A 19,976-nucleotide genomic window follows, 5' to 3' on the forward strand; every position below is an offset into this window, starting at 1 on the left:
CTTTTCCCTTGGTCAACATTGACTGACATTGAACATTGGCTCATTAGTACAAATCAAAATCTTAGGGGACGGATCGTTTTTGAGGTTTTGGCAAGGACTGGCGTGCAGCTGACAGCTTCGTTTTGGGAAACCAATGGACGAGCACTCTTTGGTCCTCTGTGAAATTCATGTTGTCACATTATCTGAATCAAACTCCTTTTGGAATGAAGCATTTACCATGTGACTGATGCATGTATGAGTGTGTGCTACACCACAAAGTGGTTTGAATATCTTTTGTGTGTGTCTGTGCTCGGCAGCTCAAAGGGACTGAAAGGACTGCATTTGTGTGCGTGACATTTTGTGCCTCTCCCATGTGTGCATATTAATGACACGTGGTATTTCTGAAGCCCAATAAAATATGCCCCTTGATGGCGTTGTGCGGATGGTGTGGGACGTGGCGGGGGGTTCGGAGGGAGAATGGGTTTCAAAGGCGACCTGCCTCTTGTTTGGTCTGGGAGAACAAGTACAGTGTGTGTGCCTTGAATAGCAGCAGACATCAGTGTGGATTAAACTCACTGAAAATACAGAGCCAGTAAGAGTTTCAGCAGTTTTTTTTTCTTTTTCTGAACAATAGTTTGAAAACCACCTGGAGTCTTTTTTTTTCTTTTTCTTTTTTGCATTCTTTTGGGTTTGCAATCAGGATGTTCTCAACTTTGTAGTTGAGAATACATTTTTTGACAAAGTATTCATTTGTTTATCAGAGGAATGCATTATTAGATGTTCACTGATGTTTTGCAAGTATTTAGATTCATGTTTTGATTAAATTTGAGCAATACAACCTCATTTTCACATAAATTTATATTTTAGAAGGGTTTGCCCTCTTTGAAGTTTTAAACATTTTCATAAAATAATTGTATTGCTCTTTTCACTTGGAAATGGAAAATAAAGAAAAACGAGGGATAAAGACAAAGAAGGACACATAGATGGATGAATGGATAGATGGTTGGATGGACAGTGATGGATAAACGGATAGGTGGATGGACGGACAGATGGATGAACGGAGGGATAATGGATGGATTCAATTAATTTCAATTCACATATATTGGAATAGCTCTTTTCACCATACACATAGTTTCAAAGCAGCTTCACAGAAAATGTATTATTTAGGGGTGGGACGATACAGGTACCTCACGATTCAATTCTGTGGCGATATGCGGTCCACGATATGATAATATCACGATTCGCGATATCTACGATATTCAATATATTGGAAGAAATTTCATCAACGATATATCACGATATATGTGACTGAAAAGAAAAAGAAGGAATAAGGAAATAAGGACATTTTATGCATTTATTAATGCCAACATTTCCAACATTGTGCAAATAAATATGCATTTGCATAATAACTCACTGCCTCCTGGTTTTATCCAGTGCCTTTCCGTCGACTGTCTCGTAAAACCCGACGTGTCTCCACACTTTAGAGTGGAAACTAGCGGGTGGGTCTTTGCGTCACACACACACACACACACACACACACACACACACACACACACACACACACACACACACGCACACGCACACGCACACGAGCACACACACACACACACTCCCTCTCTCTCTCTTGTTTTTTATGTTGAACGGAATGGCTACTGTTCTCTGCTTTTCAACAAAACATTTGCACACACATTCTGTAATTTTTCTATCTGAAGCTATTGCCTGCAACATTTAAAGCTCCGGTCTCTGTGTTTAGCGCGAATGCTCACGTGATTGCCGCCGGCTCGGGATAAAATTTGTGCAGGACAGTCGTGCCGTGTACCAGCTGCTTTGACACAATTATCAGTTAAACTGACTCGTAATGTGTGCAATATCTCACGACCTCCCGAGTGTCCGAACTCACCCGTGTACTGAGTTCTTCACCGGCCGCTGTTTGCGCCACTTTACCCCTATTTACTCGAACAGCGCCCCCCGCAAACAGAATGGTAGATATTGGGTAGTGACACTGACAACGGGTAAATTAATCATTTTGTGTTGTAATAAAATATCGATATTGGGTGTTAGTGTATCGATTATTTATTGCGACAGAGAGCACAACAATATATTGCAATATCGATTTTTTTTCCCACCCCTAGTATTATTGGTGCAAGTTGATTCAGAGTTTGCTTTATCTGAGGTCCTCGCAGGAGTTGGCGCTGTCTCTTCAGAGGTGTTGGGTCATCTGAAGTCTTTGCAGGAGTTGTGTCGTCTCTTCACGTGTGTTGGGTCATCTGAGGTCTTCCCAAGAGGCTGGATCCAAACTTGAGCTGACATACTCTCTAGTTACCTCGGGATGAGCATCCCGAGACAAAACAGAAAAGCAAATGGAAAATAATTAGCGTTGCTGCTGTTTGTAACATTAAGCAAATAAAATCATGTGCAATCTATCTGATATAACTGGAGTACCAGGTTGTAAAATGCATTATGTAAATGCTTGGCTAAAGAAATGTGTCTTTAATCTAGATTTAAACTGAGAGAGTGAGTCTGAGCCCTGAACATTATCAGGAAGGCTATTCCAGTGTTTAGGGGCCAAATGTGAAAATGCTCTCCCTCCTTTAGTGGACTTAGATATCCTAGGTACTACCAGAAGCCCAGAGTTTTGTGATCTTCGAGAGCGAGATGGATTGTAGGGTGATAAAAGATCAGTTTAATACACAGGAGCTAAACCATTTAGGCCCTTACAGGTCTGTAGCACTACTTTATATGGAACTTAATAACCAGTGTAGAGATGATAAAATTGGTGATATATGATCATATTTTCTTGAGCTAGTAAGAACTCTAGCAGCTGCATTTTGGACTAATTTTAGCTTGTTTATTGAGGATACATGACAACCAGCTTGTAATACATTACAGTAATCAAGTCTAACTAACATGAACTTACTTTTCTGCATCAGAAACAGATAGCATGTTCCGTAGTAAGTAACAGTACATCCTTCTAAATGCGAATTGTATTCTAAGAGCTTTTGTGTACAGGTTTCTGTGCCAATAAGTAATACTTCAGTCTTATCTGAATTTAATAGAAGAAAATTAAAGTCTTTAACATACTCTGTACACTTGAATAAATTTGAGATTTCATCTGGTTGTGATGAAATATATCTCTAAGTATCATCAGCAATATAGTGGAAACTAATTCCATGTTTTCTTATAATATTACAAAATGGCAGCATATATATTGAAAATAGCAGAGGCCCTACCACAGATCCTTGGGGCACTCCATAATTTACTGATGTTAACTTAGATTTTTTCCCATTTAAATAGACAAAATGTTTACTGTCTGATAGGTACGATCTAAACCAGCTTAATGCCTGTCCCTGAATACCAGTATAATTTTGTAGTCGATCTAAGAATATTTTATGATCTATAGTAGAATGTCTGTCTTGGAGAGCCACAGTCCTGCAGAGTTTAGCTTTAACCCTAATCAAACACACCTGAACAAGCTAATCAAGGCCTGAAGTTACTAGAAAGCTACAGGCATACAGCCTTGGTCAGAAGCTAGAAGTAAGTACAGTAATTTGTCATTTTAACGAGCGCAGTTTCTGTGCTATAATGGGGCCTGAATCCAGACTGACATTTTTCATAATATAATTTTCTTGCAAGTAAGAGCACAATTGAGCAGACACAACTTTTTCTAGTATTTTAGACATAAATGGCAGATAGGAAATGGGTCTGTAATGTGCTAATTCATTCGGATCTAATTGTGGTTTCTAAATAAGAGGCTTAATAACGGCCAGCTTGAACTGTCTTGGAACATGACCTAGAGATAAAGACGAGTTAATAACATTGACAAGAGGCTCTTCTGCTACAGGTAACAGGTACCAATTCCTTTAGTAGTTTAGTGGGTATTGGATCTAATAAACATGTGGTTGGTTTAGATGCAATGATAAGTTCATTTAGCTCTTCTTGTCCTAGTTGTAAAGCACTACAAGTGTCCTGTTTTCTGAGTAACATTAAGAATATCTCTATAGATCTTTGCAACACCGCCGCCACGTCCAATCAGACTGGGCTCGTGTTTATAACAGTAGCCTGGTGGAGTAGATAATAATTTGGTTTAAGCCAGGTTTCAGAGAGACAAAGTACATCAAAACTATCATCTGCGATCTTTTCATTTACAATAACCGCCTTAGGTGTGAGTGAGAACGTTTAGGAGACCCAGCTTTAGAAATTGTTTTTGTTCACTAATTTTGAGGTTTTCTGGTTTAATCACGATCTGATTTTTTATAGATCCTATAGTAGATTTATTGTTTGACCTCACTAATCGAAGAACAGACACAGATTCTATATAATGTACTACACTCACACTTCTATCAATTAAGTGGGTAGAACAAAGACTGTGATTTGAGCTTTGACTTACTAGTCACATGGTGCTTGGAGATGTTGTCAGCACGGAAGAGCCTCGGTCGCTACTAGAAAAGATTCCAATTATTTCACACCCTTATTTCATTAGTTCACCCCCACATGCAGTACAACAGCTCCGATGCGTTTGTCATCATTCAGGACAATGACATTGAGAACACGAGCACCAGGAAAGCAGTAACTGCGCACCTTACCTTTAGCTGCGGTAGCGTGGAAGTGGCGAACGATGGAATCGTCAATGTTAACAGCATCGCATTCCGTCTCGCGAAGAGGGGAGAAGTGGTTCCAGGTGGAGATCTCGAAGACCGGGGGCGGCGGAGGGGAGAGGTTCTCGCCAGCGGCCTGGCTCGAGTCTTCTGCTGCTGAATTGTCCAGGGCCCGTGGTGTGTCGGCGCTGGAGTAAAGGAGGGTTGGGATGATCGCGTTCTGGGTGCTTTGGCCCTGTGCAGAGAAACACAGGTAGAATGTTTCTAGCGCTGAACACCGTTCCTCCAGCTGCAACTGCACCGCGTGCAGCTCAAACGTGTCCTCACCTGCACTCAAAGGTAGACATACATCCGATACACTCCATGAGAACAGATCAACAGTAACAGTGATAAGAGTGCAAACAAAGTGAGCAATAGCCGAGACCATGCTAGTGATGCTAGCAGGCTTAAGCTATTAGTGGATGGTTGAAAGAGTGATATCAAAGCAATCCTTTTTTTAATTGAAAATTATGGGGGATATGTTCACGCTGTAAAAAGAGAAAATATTGGTTTATAAAATTGGTATAAAGAAGAAAATCAAGGATTAAGAATCAACTTTAAAAGGATGGATGGACGAATGGGCAGATAAATGGATGGATAAAAAGATGAAAAACATTTATAGATACATGGAGAGAGAGAGAGAGAGAGAGAGAGAGAGAGAGAGAGAGAGAGAGAGAGAGAGAGAGAGCTGTTATACCTCTGATCACAGGCACCTGTAAGTGAAAGAAAGAATCCTAATAGCAGCTGTTCTTGAAGGACTCTCTCTCTCACACACACACACACACACATGCACACACACTAAACAAACACACAGCAGGCACACCACTTCTCCCTCGAACACTCCATTCATTGATGCTTTTGCTTTTGACACTCATCCCTCTGCCATTTGTCTGAGATCATTAGGAGTGAGCTTTCTTCACTGTATTAAAGGTACTCACTTATCCATCTCACTGCGAGGAGGAGCGGGAGTCTGTCTCCCCAGAGGTACACACACAAGAGGCCGAGATGCCTTTCGAAGTCTTACGTTCTCTTTAAGCAGCTAATAGAGCTAATTTAGCTTTTATGGGGCTTTGTTGGAGGTGTTATCGAACGGCTCGCTTTATCTACAATTTAAACTTAGCAGGTTAACAAATCTGAAAGCGAGCCATCTTTAGAAGAGGGAGACAGAAAGAGAAGCCATGCGGAGGCTAAATATGTTGCAATTAGCACACCTGTTTTTTTTTTTTTTTTTAATCTTTCTCATTCTTTATTGTAGCCATGATACCTGAGACACCATATGGAGCTGATCTCCTCACATCTCTACTCTTAGATTCTTTTCTGGCGCTCCCGTCAGATTTACCCGTACGTCCCAGCAGAAATGGCATTAATTGCTTCAGTGTATAAAGTAATTATCTCAGGCAATTATGACCCTGTATAGAATAAGAGCAAGAGGACCGTCCGCGTTCCCAGGAGTGAATGAGAGCTGAATTTCTTTCTTTCATGTGTATTAATTGAAAGGCAAGGGAACCTGAGCTCAGAAAAACTCCTGGGCAATGAGACATGCGGGGACTTTGGGGCTTTAAAGTCACGGCCACAGTAATTGTGCGTCTGAAGCTTTTTATGTCATTCGCTGTGCGTGTGGGGTTCATAACAATCTGTAATCACAGGAGGCTTTTGAGAATGTAATTGAAAATCTGCAAAGCGAGCCTCTCACCTGTATTAAATTGAAATCCAAGGCCTCGGTCACCATCAATACCTTCATTATTCATTTTCTACCGTAAAGAACGATTTATAATTGCTGCACTCACAGTCATTCACTTGTCTATTAACTGTTCAATCCTGTTCTTTGTTCATAGATAATTCTTTTTCTTTTTTTTTGGGAGGGGGTAATTTACTAAAAGATTATTCAGACAAGGCGAACACAACAGGGGCTGTTCATATAATCTCAAGGAGAAATTCCTTCAGTGTTTTGACATGTACCATCATGCGTATGAATGCTACGGCTTGACAAAGTGTTTACAGTCTGTTGATATCTGTCGCTAACACGGCCTGAATGTGAAGCAGTTGTCCTACTGCCGGCAGATCAAACAACAATCTGGCAAGAGCATTTTGCCAACAAAATGGTAGTTCAGGATTAGAGTGCACAAATAGCTCAGGTGATTCATAATTAATGAACATCTCAGTACTAATGCAGGAAGTATTGACAGCAAAACATTCAATGGACATGCAATAAAATGAGCGTCTTTTGACTGATTTTATTCGCAGGACAGGCTAAGAAAAAAACGTAGAAAATAATTTTGTTACAAACCTGTATGACTTTCTTTCGTATGCAAAATAAAAGAAGATATTTTAAAGAATTTATAATTTTTTTGCAAACAGTAAACAATTAAAGCTAATGGCGTCCAAAACAACATTGGACTAGGGATGCTCCGATCCACCTTTTTTGTTTCCGATACCGATTCCGATACCTGCAATTCAATATCGGCCGATACCGAGTACCGATCCGATACAAAGGTAAAATGTTAAAAGAGCTAAATTACTTAATAAGCTGTATGCATTACTTTGCAAGATATCAGGCTCAACTTAAACAATATTTTTTTAGCCTTGTAAAACAAAATGACAAACAATGTATTCACAAGTTTAGTGATTTATTAAACCAGCACCAGAGCAACAAGTGCAAAATAAAATAAAAAGTTCAGTAGCTTAAACTTGTTGACATTCAAAATTAAAGTGCAAAATTTGCACAGGATGTTTAATGGATACTATTTGCACTGCAAATATGAAATTAAACTAGAATAGTGGATAATTAAGCAGTAAAATTTAGTCTAGAAAAGTGCACAATAATTGTATTAAATCTGAACATGAAAAAAACATTTAGTGGGGAACAAATATGAGAATAAGTGTAACACTAAATCTGGTAAAACGTTACACATTGCTCTTTGTATTGTTGTAAAATACATTCATGAAAAACAAGATAACAAAAATCAAAAATATTAATTATTTTATAGCCTACTATAAAATTGAGACATGTTTTAAATGTATAGCTCAGCGGTTTAATGAGGCAGCAACATGATGGATAGGACAGAACAGTCTATACAGAACAGTCGCTGTATTGATATGAAAAGCGGCACACCGCGCTTATGCGCATCCCGAGCGCAGAATGATGCGCTTGAAGCAACATGAGTCACAGCGCGCAGCGCGTCGAGTCCACATTGAAGAGTTCAAAGCACGAAGGAAAGACATATTGATGCTTAGAGTATACAGTATCTCTCTAAGCAATAGTTTATTTATTATTTTCTTTTAACAGTTTTAAATGTCAGTTACTGTGCGCGTGAAGAACAGTTAGCTGCTATAGTGCTCTGACTCCAGTGTTGTGAGAGACAGACACCCGGTAGAAAGTAACTTAGTTTAAGGTACAGCAATAAAGTCCGGCAAGATAAAGTTGTTTAATGCAAAACCATAGACCTATATCTACAGATCAAGTATAATTATAGTAACATTGAATCATCTTGGAGAGAGTTTTTCATCGTGTTGACTGTCGTACCGAACGCGACGCGCTATTTGATGCTGAATGGAGAATGACTGACAGCCGCAGCGGAGGGAAAAAGTGTACGTGATCTTGAATTTAATGACTTAAATATTCATTTATATCTCACATTATACTATATAATGGCTTCAGAACACTTATAATATAGTGCACGACAACTTTATGGTGCTTTATAATGTTTTTGTGCCTTTTGTGGGGCTTAACAATAGCACAGAGTAGTATACGCACAATATCGGATTTGGATCGGCCTCGTCTGACCGATACCCGATCCGGCAAAAATGTCAGTATCGGAGCCGATACCGATACTGAATATCGGATCGGCGCATCCCTACATTGGACCCCCTTTGACTCATTATATGGAGAAAAAAACAACACATCCAAAATATAAAAACAATGCATTTTTCAAAATATCTTATCTAAGAAAGTCATGAAAGACTGACTTGAAGATGAATAAATTATGACAGAATTAAAATTTATGGGTGAATTATCCCTGTACGTTAGTAATAAGTTACAAAAGGGACCGTTTACATTATAAAAGAGAGAAACACCTGAGTCACCTTTCTTTTTCATTGACAAACAAGGGTTTGTCGACAGTTTAAGAGTCACTGAACACACTGGCTCCCTTGACACTGCATTTGCCCAGAAAACTGTCTCACAATAGAGGCTATCTCTCTACAGAAGACCATAAAGCACACACATTAGAGCGAGAACACGTCATTGCTGAGCCCGTCCTAACCAAAGCCCTGCCGCCTCCGGGGAGACCACTGCGATGCCATGTCTCTCGGTATGACATTGACTTCTATAATAGGTGTTTATCCACTCAGAGCTGTCTCTGGCCAAAACAAAAGCCTCATAAGCGTTCGATTAACTGTAATTATTTTCTGTACCCCAGAGATATGTTGCGGACGAGGCCTTCTCTTGAACAACCATGGGGTGCAGAGCTCATTCAAAGCAGGGCACTGCAATGACTTTTAATTGACAATGACGGCACTTTCTATGAATAGGGTACACTTTGGTGTCCCATTACTTTTTTTGGAAGCATAAATCAGATTTATTCATTAATATATTATGAATTGAAATGTTTTGGATTTGCATAAGAACTCACTTATTTATGAAAAACAATGTGTATTTTTATAGCAATATGGCAAGAGCAGTAGATAATCCAATGTTTGCACAAATTGAAGTGTTAACAATGTAAATATACACTACAATTCAGTTAAAGGCACAGTATGTAAGTTGTGGTATGAAGCAGGGCGAGGCCGAGCGAGCAGAATGACACACCGGCCTTGAGTCCCACGGAGGAGCTCCGGTAGGATATAAGAAGGAATAATGGCAGTGAAGGGTGAGAGAAGATAAGGATTGGGACATTTTACTTTGCGTTTTTTATTAGGCTTATATGCCATAGTCGCCTGCTGTCGCTTATTGTTATGTTGTTTATGTCTATTACATGTTAACCCTCTAAGCGCCAAAGTCGCAAAATTGCGACAAGACGTCATACTTAATAAAACAGGCTGTATATCCTAATATGGTGTAATATCTCATTTGTATTCACAACCACTAGATGGCAGACATGTAATACTTTGATTCAAGACCAAAATGAAGTCATGTTCCTATTCAAAGTATTGGAGAAAACAGCAGAGCAAGTGAGCGCTCGTGTCATTGATGCGGAAGCAGTTCAGTTCAGAGCGTCTGAGTAAATTGTGAGATTTGTGAGAGAAAATCATCAAATGGCTAATAAAAACTTGTATCGTGAGGATGTGTTGCAAATGTTATTCTCCGATTCTGACTCTGAAGGAGAATATTTGCCTTTTATAATCCTTATAATCCTTATAATCCAAGATGGCCGCCACCATATGACGTCATAATATGCAAATTAGATGGGAAAATGTAATCCCTACATTAACTTTGGGTCATCCTTAATATTTCTCTAATTTACAGAAAGTCTCTATCTTTTATTACTTTTAAGATATAGCCTTTTGAAATTAAAGGTGAACTAAGTAACTTTTTTACCTTAACTGATCAACTTCGGAGTCACTGGAATGGTTATATTACTTATTTTGGGTTGAATGGTGGTGGTTTCGCACCCCCCTGGTGCCCGTGAGCGGAAAAACAGTGTTTGCAACTTTGGGCTGGCGGCCCGCCGGCCTCTTCGTCTGGAAGTATCGTGTGATCCCAAGTCTTGCGAGGTAAAGAATTGCTTTACTGCAAAAAGAAATCTGCTATAATGCTGTCATTATTGCGCTCCCTCACGCTGTTGGAACCCGAATGAAGACGACGTTGCAAAGAGTTTCCCATCTGCTTTGATGTCGTTGATCTACTAAGCCTCTAGTGTCTGAGAATAGCCAGCGAGTTTTTAACAGTTGTTGTCAAATATCTATTCCGAAGCTGCGGGGGGAGCTCTAGAGAGAAACCTCCGAGCAAAACGCGAGGATACAACAAAGAAATCCCGATCTTACTGAGTGCTGCTTTAAGATGTCAAAATCGAACGTTTTAGGAAAAAACCTCTGGCGCCTAAAGGGTTAACATTTGTTGGATCCCGTCTCCTTCTTCCCCGAACTTGCACTTTGTTACAGTTACGTTTGATCACGTAAATTCACATAATTTGATCTAATGAAATAACCATGAGTGCTGAATTACTACATGTCACTTTATTTGACTTATTAAAATTGTGGGGTAACACAGCTCTTTATTACTTGGTCAAAACAATCATACTAAAATACATTTGAGTGTGTTGAAAGTTATGTTATGTTAACGTTACTCTTGTAAAATATATTGTATGGTGGTGAAAATGCTGTATTACTTTAACTACAAATAAAGCTCTTTTTGATTTTGATATTAGCCACTTGACAAAATAGTGTTGTCTCTGAGGCAGCGTAACATGGTTCTCGCGGTAAATAAGTTATACAACAATTAAATTGATCAAAAGTGACAGTGAAGACTTAATGTAACAAAAGATACTTTTTTTAGTACTGTAAATGCTGTTCTTTTAAACGTTTTTATAAATAAAAAAAATCCTAGAAAAAAGTATCATGGTTTTTATGAAAATATAATAAGCAGCAGCTAAATAATAGTTTTTCCATCATTGATAATAATTAGAAATGTTTATTGAGCACCAAATCAGTACACTGTCATAGATTGACATCCAAAACCGTATTTAAATTAAGCTCCTGAGGTTATCCAACATTTTATTTTTCTTATTTTTTAATTTTTGTATTATTATTAATTCATATAATGCTGAAAGAACATTTGCATAATAATTTTCAACACCCGTCCCTTTTTTCCCTTATTCATGGGAAGTGCCTATTTAGTCAGTTCCAGTTAAGGTACACAGCACATTTGAATTCTACTTCATAGAAAAGATTCAGCTCAGCTGTGATGGTACACTATTACCAGGATATGTGGATGCATACATCTGAATGAAGTGCAGCAGAGTGCACATGATAAATCTTTCCTTCACAGTGCAAAAAGAGGTGCTCCCATTAAACAAGAAGCAATCAAGTCATTAAATCTCTGAATAAAATAGAGCCTGCCATCAATGACATGCTTTTAAAAACACCCCCATATGATGCGAGCATGTAAAAGTTTACGAGCCTGTTTACTATTCCCTAGGTGTGGTGATTGAGGAAACTCAAAGAGGAAGATGAGAAAAGGCCTTATAATTTACTGCCACTGCAATATGCATTGTGTGTGCAGGACGGCCACAAATTTATCTCGCTATCAAAAGAACATGTTTAGCCTATTAGCATGAGAGAGAGAGAGAGAGAGAGAGAGAGAGAGAGAGAGAGAGAGAGAGAGAGAGAGAGAGAGAGAGAGAAAGAGAGAGGGGTCAAGTGTCAACATTTCTGGTGTCATTACTTACTTAGTGGACTTTCTCTAACTGCGAGTCCTTAATGATGTTTACATTATAGTTCTCAAGCTCACGGAGATATCTCCACATGTATTACAAACCAACAAAACACACAAAAAAAATATATATTTCAGTATTCACACATCTTTCTGATTAATTAAGCTTGTTGCATGAGACAGTATTTAAAAAAAAGAGTAGCCTATTCACCTCCTTTGATGTTCAACAACACCAAAACACGGAGGATAATGAATGAATAAATACATGTATTTACTTAATGTTTTTATCTTAATGTTTGTTTTTAATCTATTCCCATTTATCTTTGCTTTTGCTTGCTTGCCAAATCAGATACTCCTTGAGGATTTCCCTGTATTTGACTGAATCCTCCCTCTTCCATCGCAAGCCTCTGAGGGCCTGTAGATGAGAAGCATTTGCACAGCATGATGCCGCCGCCACCACCAAGCTTCATGGTGAGGATTGTGTGTTTCTGATGATGCTTTAGTCTGATAGCTCAGTTTTGGTCTCATCAGACCACAGAACCTTCATCCAGATGGCTTCAGAGTCTCCGACATGCCTTATGGCAAACTGAAGCCAAGATGTCATATGACATTTCTTTAACAGTGACTTTTTCTTTGCCACTCTCTCATAAAGCTCTGGCAGTTCAAGCACCCGGGCAATAGTTGTTTCAACAGTCTGTCTAATCTCACTAAAGCTTGTAACTCATTTAACCACAAATTATACTTAGTTTTTTTTACCCAACAACAATAGATTAAAAGAGTACAAGGACATTTTTATTGCTCAGAACTTTTAAAGAGATAAATAGCACAGACGCTGAACAAAGATTACATTTTCTAGTGAGCATGTGTGAAGTGCCTGCGATCGCACATCAAATGTGTATCAAAAAGTATACTTTGAAAGGCGATGTGTTCAGCTGTGTATATGCTAAGTGTTTGCATCAAAATAAGTGTTTGCATTAAAACATTTTTTGGTTACAATCAATTGAACCACCTTGACTACACATATATTATCCAAATGTAATTAATAATATGACATTTAAACCACTGGTTGCACCAACAATGATTTAGGTTGTTCATATCCCTGCTGAAAAATCCAGCATGAATTCCATGTTGGTCAAGGCTGGTTTATGCTTGGTAAAGCTGGTATAGTGCTGGTCTACCAGCATGTACAACATACCTTACTGGTGACCAGCAACTAGCATCCCGTGGATATTTCTAAATATATTTCTTTGCAGATGCCATTTCACTTTGGCATTAAGAGTGTTGATTAGTGGCAATAAAAAGGCAAATTAAGTCTGTGCTGTCAATGCCGTTAAACAACAAAATATGAAAATGTCCAGAAGTGTAAATACAAAGCAGTCTATATATTAGCCTAGATATTATAAAGTTTTACCGCTTAATCGAGTATCATTTTGCCAGAGAAACTGATGAGTTCATACTTTTAATTATAGGTCATGCCAACAATTTTATTATTGAGAAAACGAATGAGACAGATACAGAGGGAGGGATGATGGAGGGAAGTGAAGGTGGATGGGGAACACAAAGAAGCATCTCATTCTGACATATGTAGAGGAGAGTTTAAAGCATAACATTAAGCAACATGTCTTTCTTCCCTTTCTCTTTGTATGCCTGTGTGTGCACGAGTATGTTCTTTTTGTATAATATATAAACAGAACTGGTATATAGTCAAAACAAGGAAAGATTATAATGTGTTTAACTTAAAATGTGATGCACACAGGCAGATAAGGTAAACAGTTTATGCACTCTGGGTTAGATATACTTCGTTGTTTTGAAGTTTAGTAGGGTAGATTGTTTTACATTACATGCAAAACACAAATGTTGACATATAAACTAAATGTTTTTTTCATTTTTTTTTTCATTTTAACTATGCAAAAATTATGTAGCTCTTAGAAGCATTGTATCATACAATTATACTATCTTTTCTCTATTGATGAACTATTCCTAACCAAAACATGGGCAATAGCTACTCAAGATCACACTGGCAAAGCATGACACTCGTTTTCTGTCCTCTGACACCAGATGGAGAAATAAACAATTAATAATAGCAGTTCGAATGCTGTGGAAACTTCTGCAGACAATTTCACAGAGATCTTGATGAACCTTCAGCGTTGCTATGGCAATATATACCCCCTGTGGTTAAACATAGACTCACTCATTCACTCATATATGCAGGAAGAGAGACACAGGGATGGAGAGTTTTTTTTTTTTTTTTTTGCCATCAGCAGGAATAACAACAACCTCTGAAAATCAGTTAAAAATCACGTGGAGGAACTGATGCTCTTCTCCGCAGTAAGATTTGAACTGGACCTAAAATCAAAGCGTGAACATCAGTTGAAAAACGGTTACCTGCTTTGATGCTGTTTAAAGCAGAAACACACATACGTTTATATAACTCTATTGTAAATATTGAATGTCCTGATATTGTAAGATGGGACCTGCTAAACCGGTTCAGTTTGTGACTAGTTTAAACAGAGTTAAATGGATTTCTGTTTTGGCTGGTCACCCATCATGAAAAGTAAAATTAACCAATGATATTTCAACAACATTTCAAGTCGATTGTGATTACAGGATAAGAATTGAGGATAATAACTTTTTTCTCGCAATCGCGAGTTTACATTGAGTTATAAAGTTGTAGAAAGTTATTAAGATATAAAGTCAGAATTGCGGGATATAAAGTGATATAAAGTCGCAATTGCATGTTATAAAGTCGCAATTCTTATATTACGCAATTTTGACTTTTCTCAGAATTGGGAGTTGTAAAAAAAGTCGCAATTACCTTTTAAATTGTTTTATTCCATGGCAGAAACAAGCTTCAATATTGTAGAGCAAAAAAGCCAAAAAATAATAATTAATTTCATTTTCATTAAATGTTATGGGCATAGAGCATTGTAATCTGTTTCTAAGTTTCTAAATTAATCTAAATAATGTTAAGGATGCCAGAGCATTTAATCAAAAGTCACTTAATAGCTTTAGTCACTGTACATCAAGAATTGTCTCATTTGTCTCTTTTTTTCCTGATTTTAGGAGACAACGATGATAGTTTGATTAACCATAAATGATCACAAGTCTCAAATTAAAGAACAACCCCTGAGCAACAAGACAATTTGAGGAAGCTCAAAATACACAGATTTAAAGATTTATATCATTTAACCTTCCTGAAGCGAGAGGACACCAGCAGCAAGCCAAATGTGCTTAACAGGCGGCAGGTCACCATACTGCACACTCATGTGTCATGCTTTCTCTCCTTAATGGATTATGTCACGTCAAGAGTGAATGATAAGTCTGGCATCTCATTATTATTATATGGCAAATAATCAGAATATGTCTGTCCACCAGAAACGACCTTCTAGCCCCCGGCTTTCTGTGGCTGCTATTTGTCACTTAATTAGCTACAGGATATTCTGGTCCCGCAGGCCACTCAAACTGGTGTCTGTCTAAGCATTTTGATAGCCACAGGGAAGGCGGACACAAGGCCACAGGTATGCTGCCTCAGTCAACAAGTTTGATTGTGTTGCCTGAAGCAACGAGAGAGCTACAAACATAAGCCACAAGTCACTTCAGTGCCAAGAGAAACATTGAAACTAATGTGCATGATTCCACACACTGCATTAAGGCTGAGATATGGTGGTTTTAGACATCCTTTAGATTCCACATGAGATTTCTTCCTGGTTTATTGTGACTTAAGGTTTAGTAACAACCAGGAAATCACATTAAACATTATAGGAAGAGTCATACACCATATCTGACAGGTAAAATGACCAGAGACATAACAAATTGTATTGAGTTTTTTTTCTTCCTTTATCTTTTTGAAGACATTGCCAACAATGAGTAATTGCACTATTAGATGTGGTACAGTAGATCAAGGGTTTTCAAACTTTTTGCCCTAAGGACTTCCTTGATTTCCACCAGAGGGCTCTCCTCCTGACTCCCTTGCTTTTTCATCATGAAGTTCAGTTCTCATAACCCATTGGCTGCATCCAAAAACATAGGCAGCTGACTTGTTGCCTCACTGCCCTATCAGGCAATGACATTACAGGTAGCGTTTGCGCATGAAGGCACCTCACGAAACTGATTTCGGACAGACTTCTGAGGCAGTGTTACGATTTAATGATCTACTGCAAAATAGAGCGAGCTTTGGTGAAAACTAAGTGAATATTTAATGGCTACAATAATCTCTCGCTAGCAATGACATCATAACTGAACAACTTTGATCAAAAATGTACATTTACACACAAACTGATGACCAGCTGCAAATTTCAGACGCCATATTTATTTTTCTAGCTCAAACTGTCACAGAATTGAAAGCACAGGATTGTGGGGTATCAAAGGCAGCGAATGATCTATGCTGCCTTCAAAAATTTATTATGAAGGAATCTCAGGAGACTTAGTGAATATACTGTACCCACTGTGACGTCGGAGTGACATCTTTTCGATTTCATTTTTGGGCGTCCAATTTCGGTCCACTGAAGGGGTTGTTTTCTAACGCCAGGTGACTTTTTTTTTCCGTGTCTACCGCATGTCTAATATTGACGTCCGTGGGACCTCTGTGTAAGGGTTATTTATAGTCCAAATGTGGTCGTTTGTGGACATCTTTTTAACATCAAATTTAGAATAATTTTAGATGTTGTTTTTATACAACTATAACTGTAGTCCCATGTTTCAAAAGGGTGGAGGACATGTTTTCTGTGCCATGTATTTACATTTATGCATTTGGCAGACGCTTTTATCCAAAGTGACTTACATTGCATCACACATTTACAGTCCTATCAGTCGAACCCATGATCTTGCATTGCAAGCACCAATGCTCTACTGTTTGAGCTACAGCATTACACCTTTGTATGCATCTCCAGTTATCACCTGCTGCTGAGACAATCAGATGGAGTTTTTGGAAAAAGATCTTAAATAATTATTAATAATCTGTATTCATATGTATTAATCATGTTGATAACAACAATGTTGATATTTGTAAATAAAAGAATATTGCATATCATGTAAATTTCCTGCACCTGTCATAGACGTCCAAAAAAATGACCCAGTTCAAAGGTCAAATGTTGAACGTCAACATGACGTCCAAGTTGGGTCATGGTTGGACGTCCAAATAGTGGACCTAGTTTGGATGTTGAATAGATGTCCAGAATTGGTCATGGACCGACGGACCCAATATAGACACGATCTGCACGTCTATCCCGACGTCCAATGTTTAGTGGGTAGTGAGATAGTGAAACTAACATTGCATTCAGACGCAGCCATTGTCTGGACTCAATATTGTTTGATAACTTCCACACTTGTCTCATTATCTTGTTAACTCTGCCTTTATAAGGAATGTTTTCAGTCATTATTTGCGAAGTCTTGTTTGTGTTACACTGCAGTTCTGACCAATCTCTCTTTGGTTTCCTGTGTTATGGTTTTAATCATCTGCCGGGTTTCCTGGATTTCCCTGTTTGCCAATATATGATTAAAATATTATCTGAGAAATGTTTACTTTTTCACATTTTGATCTTTGAACCCTTACCATTATGACTATCCTTCTTACCTGAAGGAATACTTAATTCCCTATAGACCCAGCTATAGATTAAGGCACACTGAATATCTCTCCTTTACTGTGCCAAATATCTTCAAGGAGAGAGGTAGACGTGGATTTAAATTTAAAGCCCCTTCAGAATGGAATAGTCTGCCAGGGTCTCTAAGATCAATTATTTCCTTGTGTTCCTTCAAAACATCTCTTTTTGTTTACTTGCAAGCAAACTGTTGCTGTAAATGTTTTCCTCATGTTTGACGGATTTTATTTATTTATTTATATATTTTTTGTATTCTACACCTAAATATATGGGACTTTTTCTTTTTTTTCCTTTCTTTATCTTTTTTCCTTTCTTTATCTTTTATGTGATTATGGGTGTAGGTGTACGAATGCATGTAGATACATGTTTATGCGGGGCGGGTAAGGTGGGATGAGGGAGAGCTTTTGCGAGTGTGAATGTATATGTGTTGTATTATTTTTGTTTCTGTCTCGAGGACCCCCTTGAAAACGAGATGTTTCATCTCAAGGGGTTATCCTCAACAATAAATTTCAATTACCATGTCAAATACTGTATATTTAAACTTTATTTAGATGTTTTTCCCCTCAATATTTTTTATTTTTAATATAAATTGGAATTTTGTTGTAAATAAATGCTACATTTGTTTCAATTTTATTAGTATTATAATTTTTGTTCTCCATTTTTCTCAAATTTGCCGCAGACTCACAGCACACCCTTGCTGCCCCTGGACCCTGTGCTAAAAAAAACTATGTGCTAAATCCTTATATATTGTTACGTGCATTCTACAATCATCAACTCCAAAAAGGTACATTCATTTTTGAACCTGTAGTCAGATTGATGCAGTCCTATTAAATAATATCTTTGTCTTAAATCAATGTATATGCTACCACTGCTGCATAAACTGAATTACATTGGCTTGCAGGCTATTCTAGGAATCTAAATTGCTGGTGGGACCTAAAACACAGATTGGACAGTATGTGCTTTCTGACCATAATATTGAATGAGAACATCCGCCCTATAGAGAGGTAAGTCGAATGTCTTCGAAAAAGATTATTAGCTCTTTAATTAAAGACATTAATCCACATATACTCCTCAGATCATTCACCAGTCCAGGTTATCACACTTTACAGATCCAAAACCTTTATGAGAAACCCTTTAGCTCAGTGCTCTGTAGAATTTATTCTTTGAAAACCCATTTGTGCTCCAGTCTTAAAGGTCAGGATCCTGGCTGAGATGTCAGAAGTGGCCATTTTAGTCTTGTTTCAGTCTTGTGTATATATAATGGAATAAATTTTGTTTTGTTTTTTTAAGTATACTGCTTTGGTGCTGCAGAGCTGTAGTAATAGCAAAGTGTCAATGTTTCACTGCAATAATACAAGGAACTGCCTTGTGATGATGTGCTCTCTCTTGTTCACTATTTCTCACACTCTCTCATTTTCACAGGATTTCAGGACATACTGTAAGGAATTCCTGAAAGAGAATTCAATAGGAACCAGAAAATGAACAAAATTGTAAATGGTTGGACATTTTACCTAAAAATCGAAATTCTGTCATTTACTTATACTCATGTCATTTCAAACTTGAATTACTTTCTTTCTTCAGCGGAATGCAAATGAAGAAATTAAGCAAAATGTCCGAGCTGTTCTTTTTAACACAATGGAAGTGGAACTAAGGGCCATCAAGAACAAAAAAGCACCATAAAGCATCATAAAAAAGTAATCCATATGATTATGTGCATATTAAAAGCCAGTGAAGCCATAAACCTTTGAGGAACAACCGCAGTTGTTATTCACTGAAAATCGTGCTTAACAGCCATAGTCACCATTCACTTTCATTACATGTAAAATGGTGGCTTGGACGCTCTGCTAAACGTGTTCCAGGGTTTAAAAGACATGAGTCTGAGTAACTGTGTATTTTTGGGTGAACTATTCCTTTAAAGGATGGGTGTTAAATATTCATGACTATTATTTTGTATAAATGTAATTCATTTTCTTCTTTTTTAATAAATAAAATATTGTGGCATTTCTTCTTAAATGCTAAAATGTATGTTTACATAGAGAATCGCATGGTTGCTTTCTGTAATGATTAAATGTATGAATATTTAATTAATTCTTACATCAAAGCTCCATAGACAGCATTACTCTTGAGTAAGCATATCATTTAATCCAATGTTAAGCATCCATAAAAAAAGAAACCTTTTTGTATCGGTTCACAGAGGGTTCATAGCTGCCTTAATATTGCATTACAAGAGAAGAGTTTTTTCCATTTTTCCACTTCAGCTGGACCTGAGAAGGTTTCAAGGCAAGCATCGGTCACCTCAGTATCGACATTTTAATACAAATTCTCCACAGGTTCGCTCCAGACAGCCTGTGCTTTCACCCCTGAAGCCTGCCTGAAGGGAAAGTGTCTTTCTCAGCA

At 37.9% G+C, this 19,976-nt stretch overlaps 1 protein-coding gene across 6 annotated transcripts in view; it reads right to left on the reverse strand.

Annotated features, from left to right (window-relative positions):
* Positions 1 to 2,111: 2,111 nt before the first annotated feature.
* LOC306991178 (uncharacterized protein) overlaps positions 2,112 to 19,976 on the reverse strand; it is a 31,308-nt gene continuing 13,443 nt past the window's right edge. For 5 of the 6 annotated variants that reach the window (XM_079598801.1, XM_079598796.1, XM_079598798.1 and 2 more), the window contains 2 exons: positions 4,563 to 4,809; positions 2,112 to 4,418 (listed from right to left, as the gene is read on the reverse strand). In XM_079598801.1, the coding sequence (XP_079454927.1) occupies positions 4,393 to 4,418; positions 4,563 to 4,809 (273 nt within the window). In that variant the 3' untranslated portion in view covers positions 2,112 to 4,392. The remainder of the gene's footprint in view (positions 4,419 to 4,562; positions 4,810 to 19,976) is intronic. The other variant, XM_079598797.1, reaches the window with a different exon arrangement.

Source organism: Phoxinus phoxinus (genome assembly GCF_949152265.1).
Source record: "Phoxinus phoxinus genome assembly, chromosome: 23".
Classification (NCBI taxonomy): domain Eukaryota; kingdom Metazoa; phylum Chordata; class Actinopteri; order Cypriniformes; family Leuciscidae; genus Phoxinus; species Phoxinus phoxinus.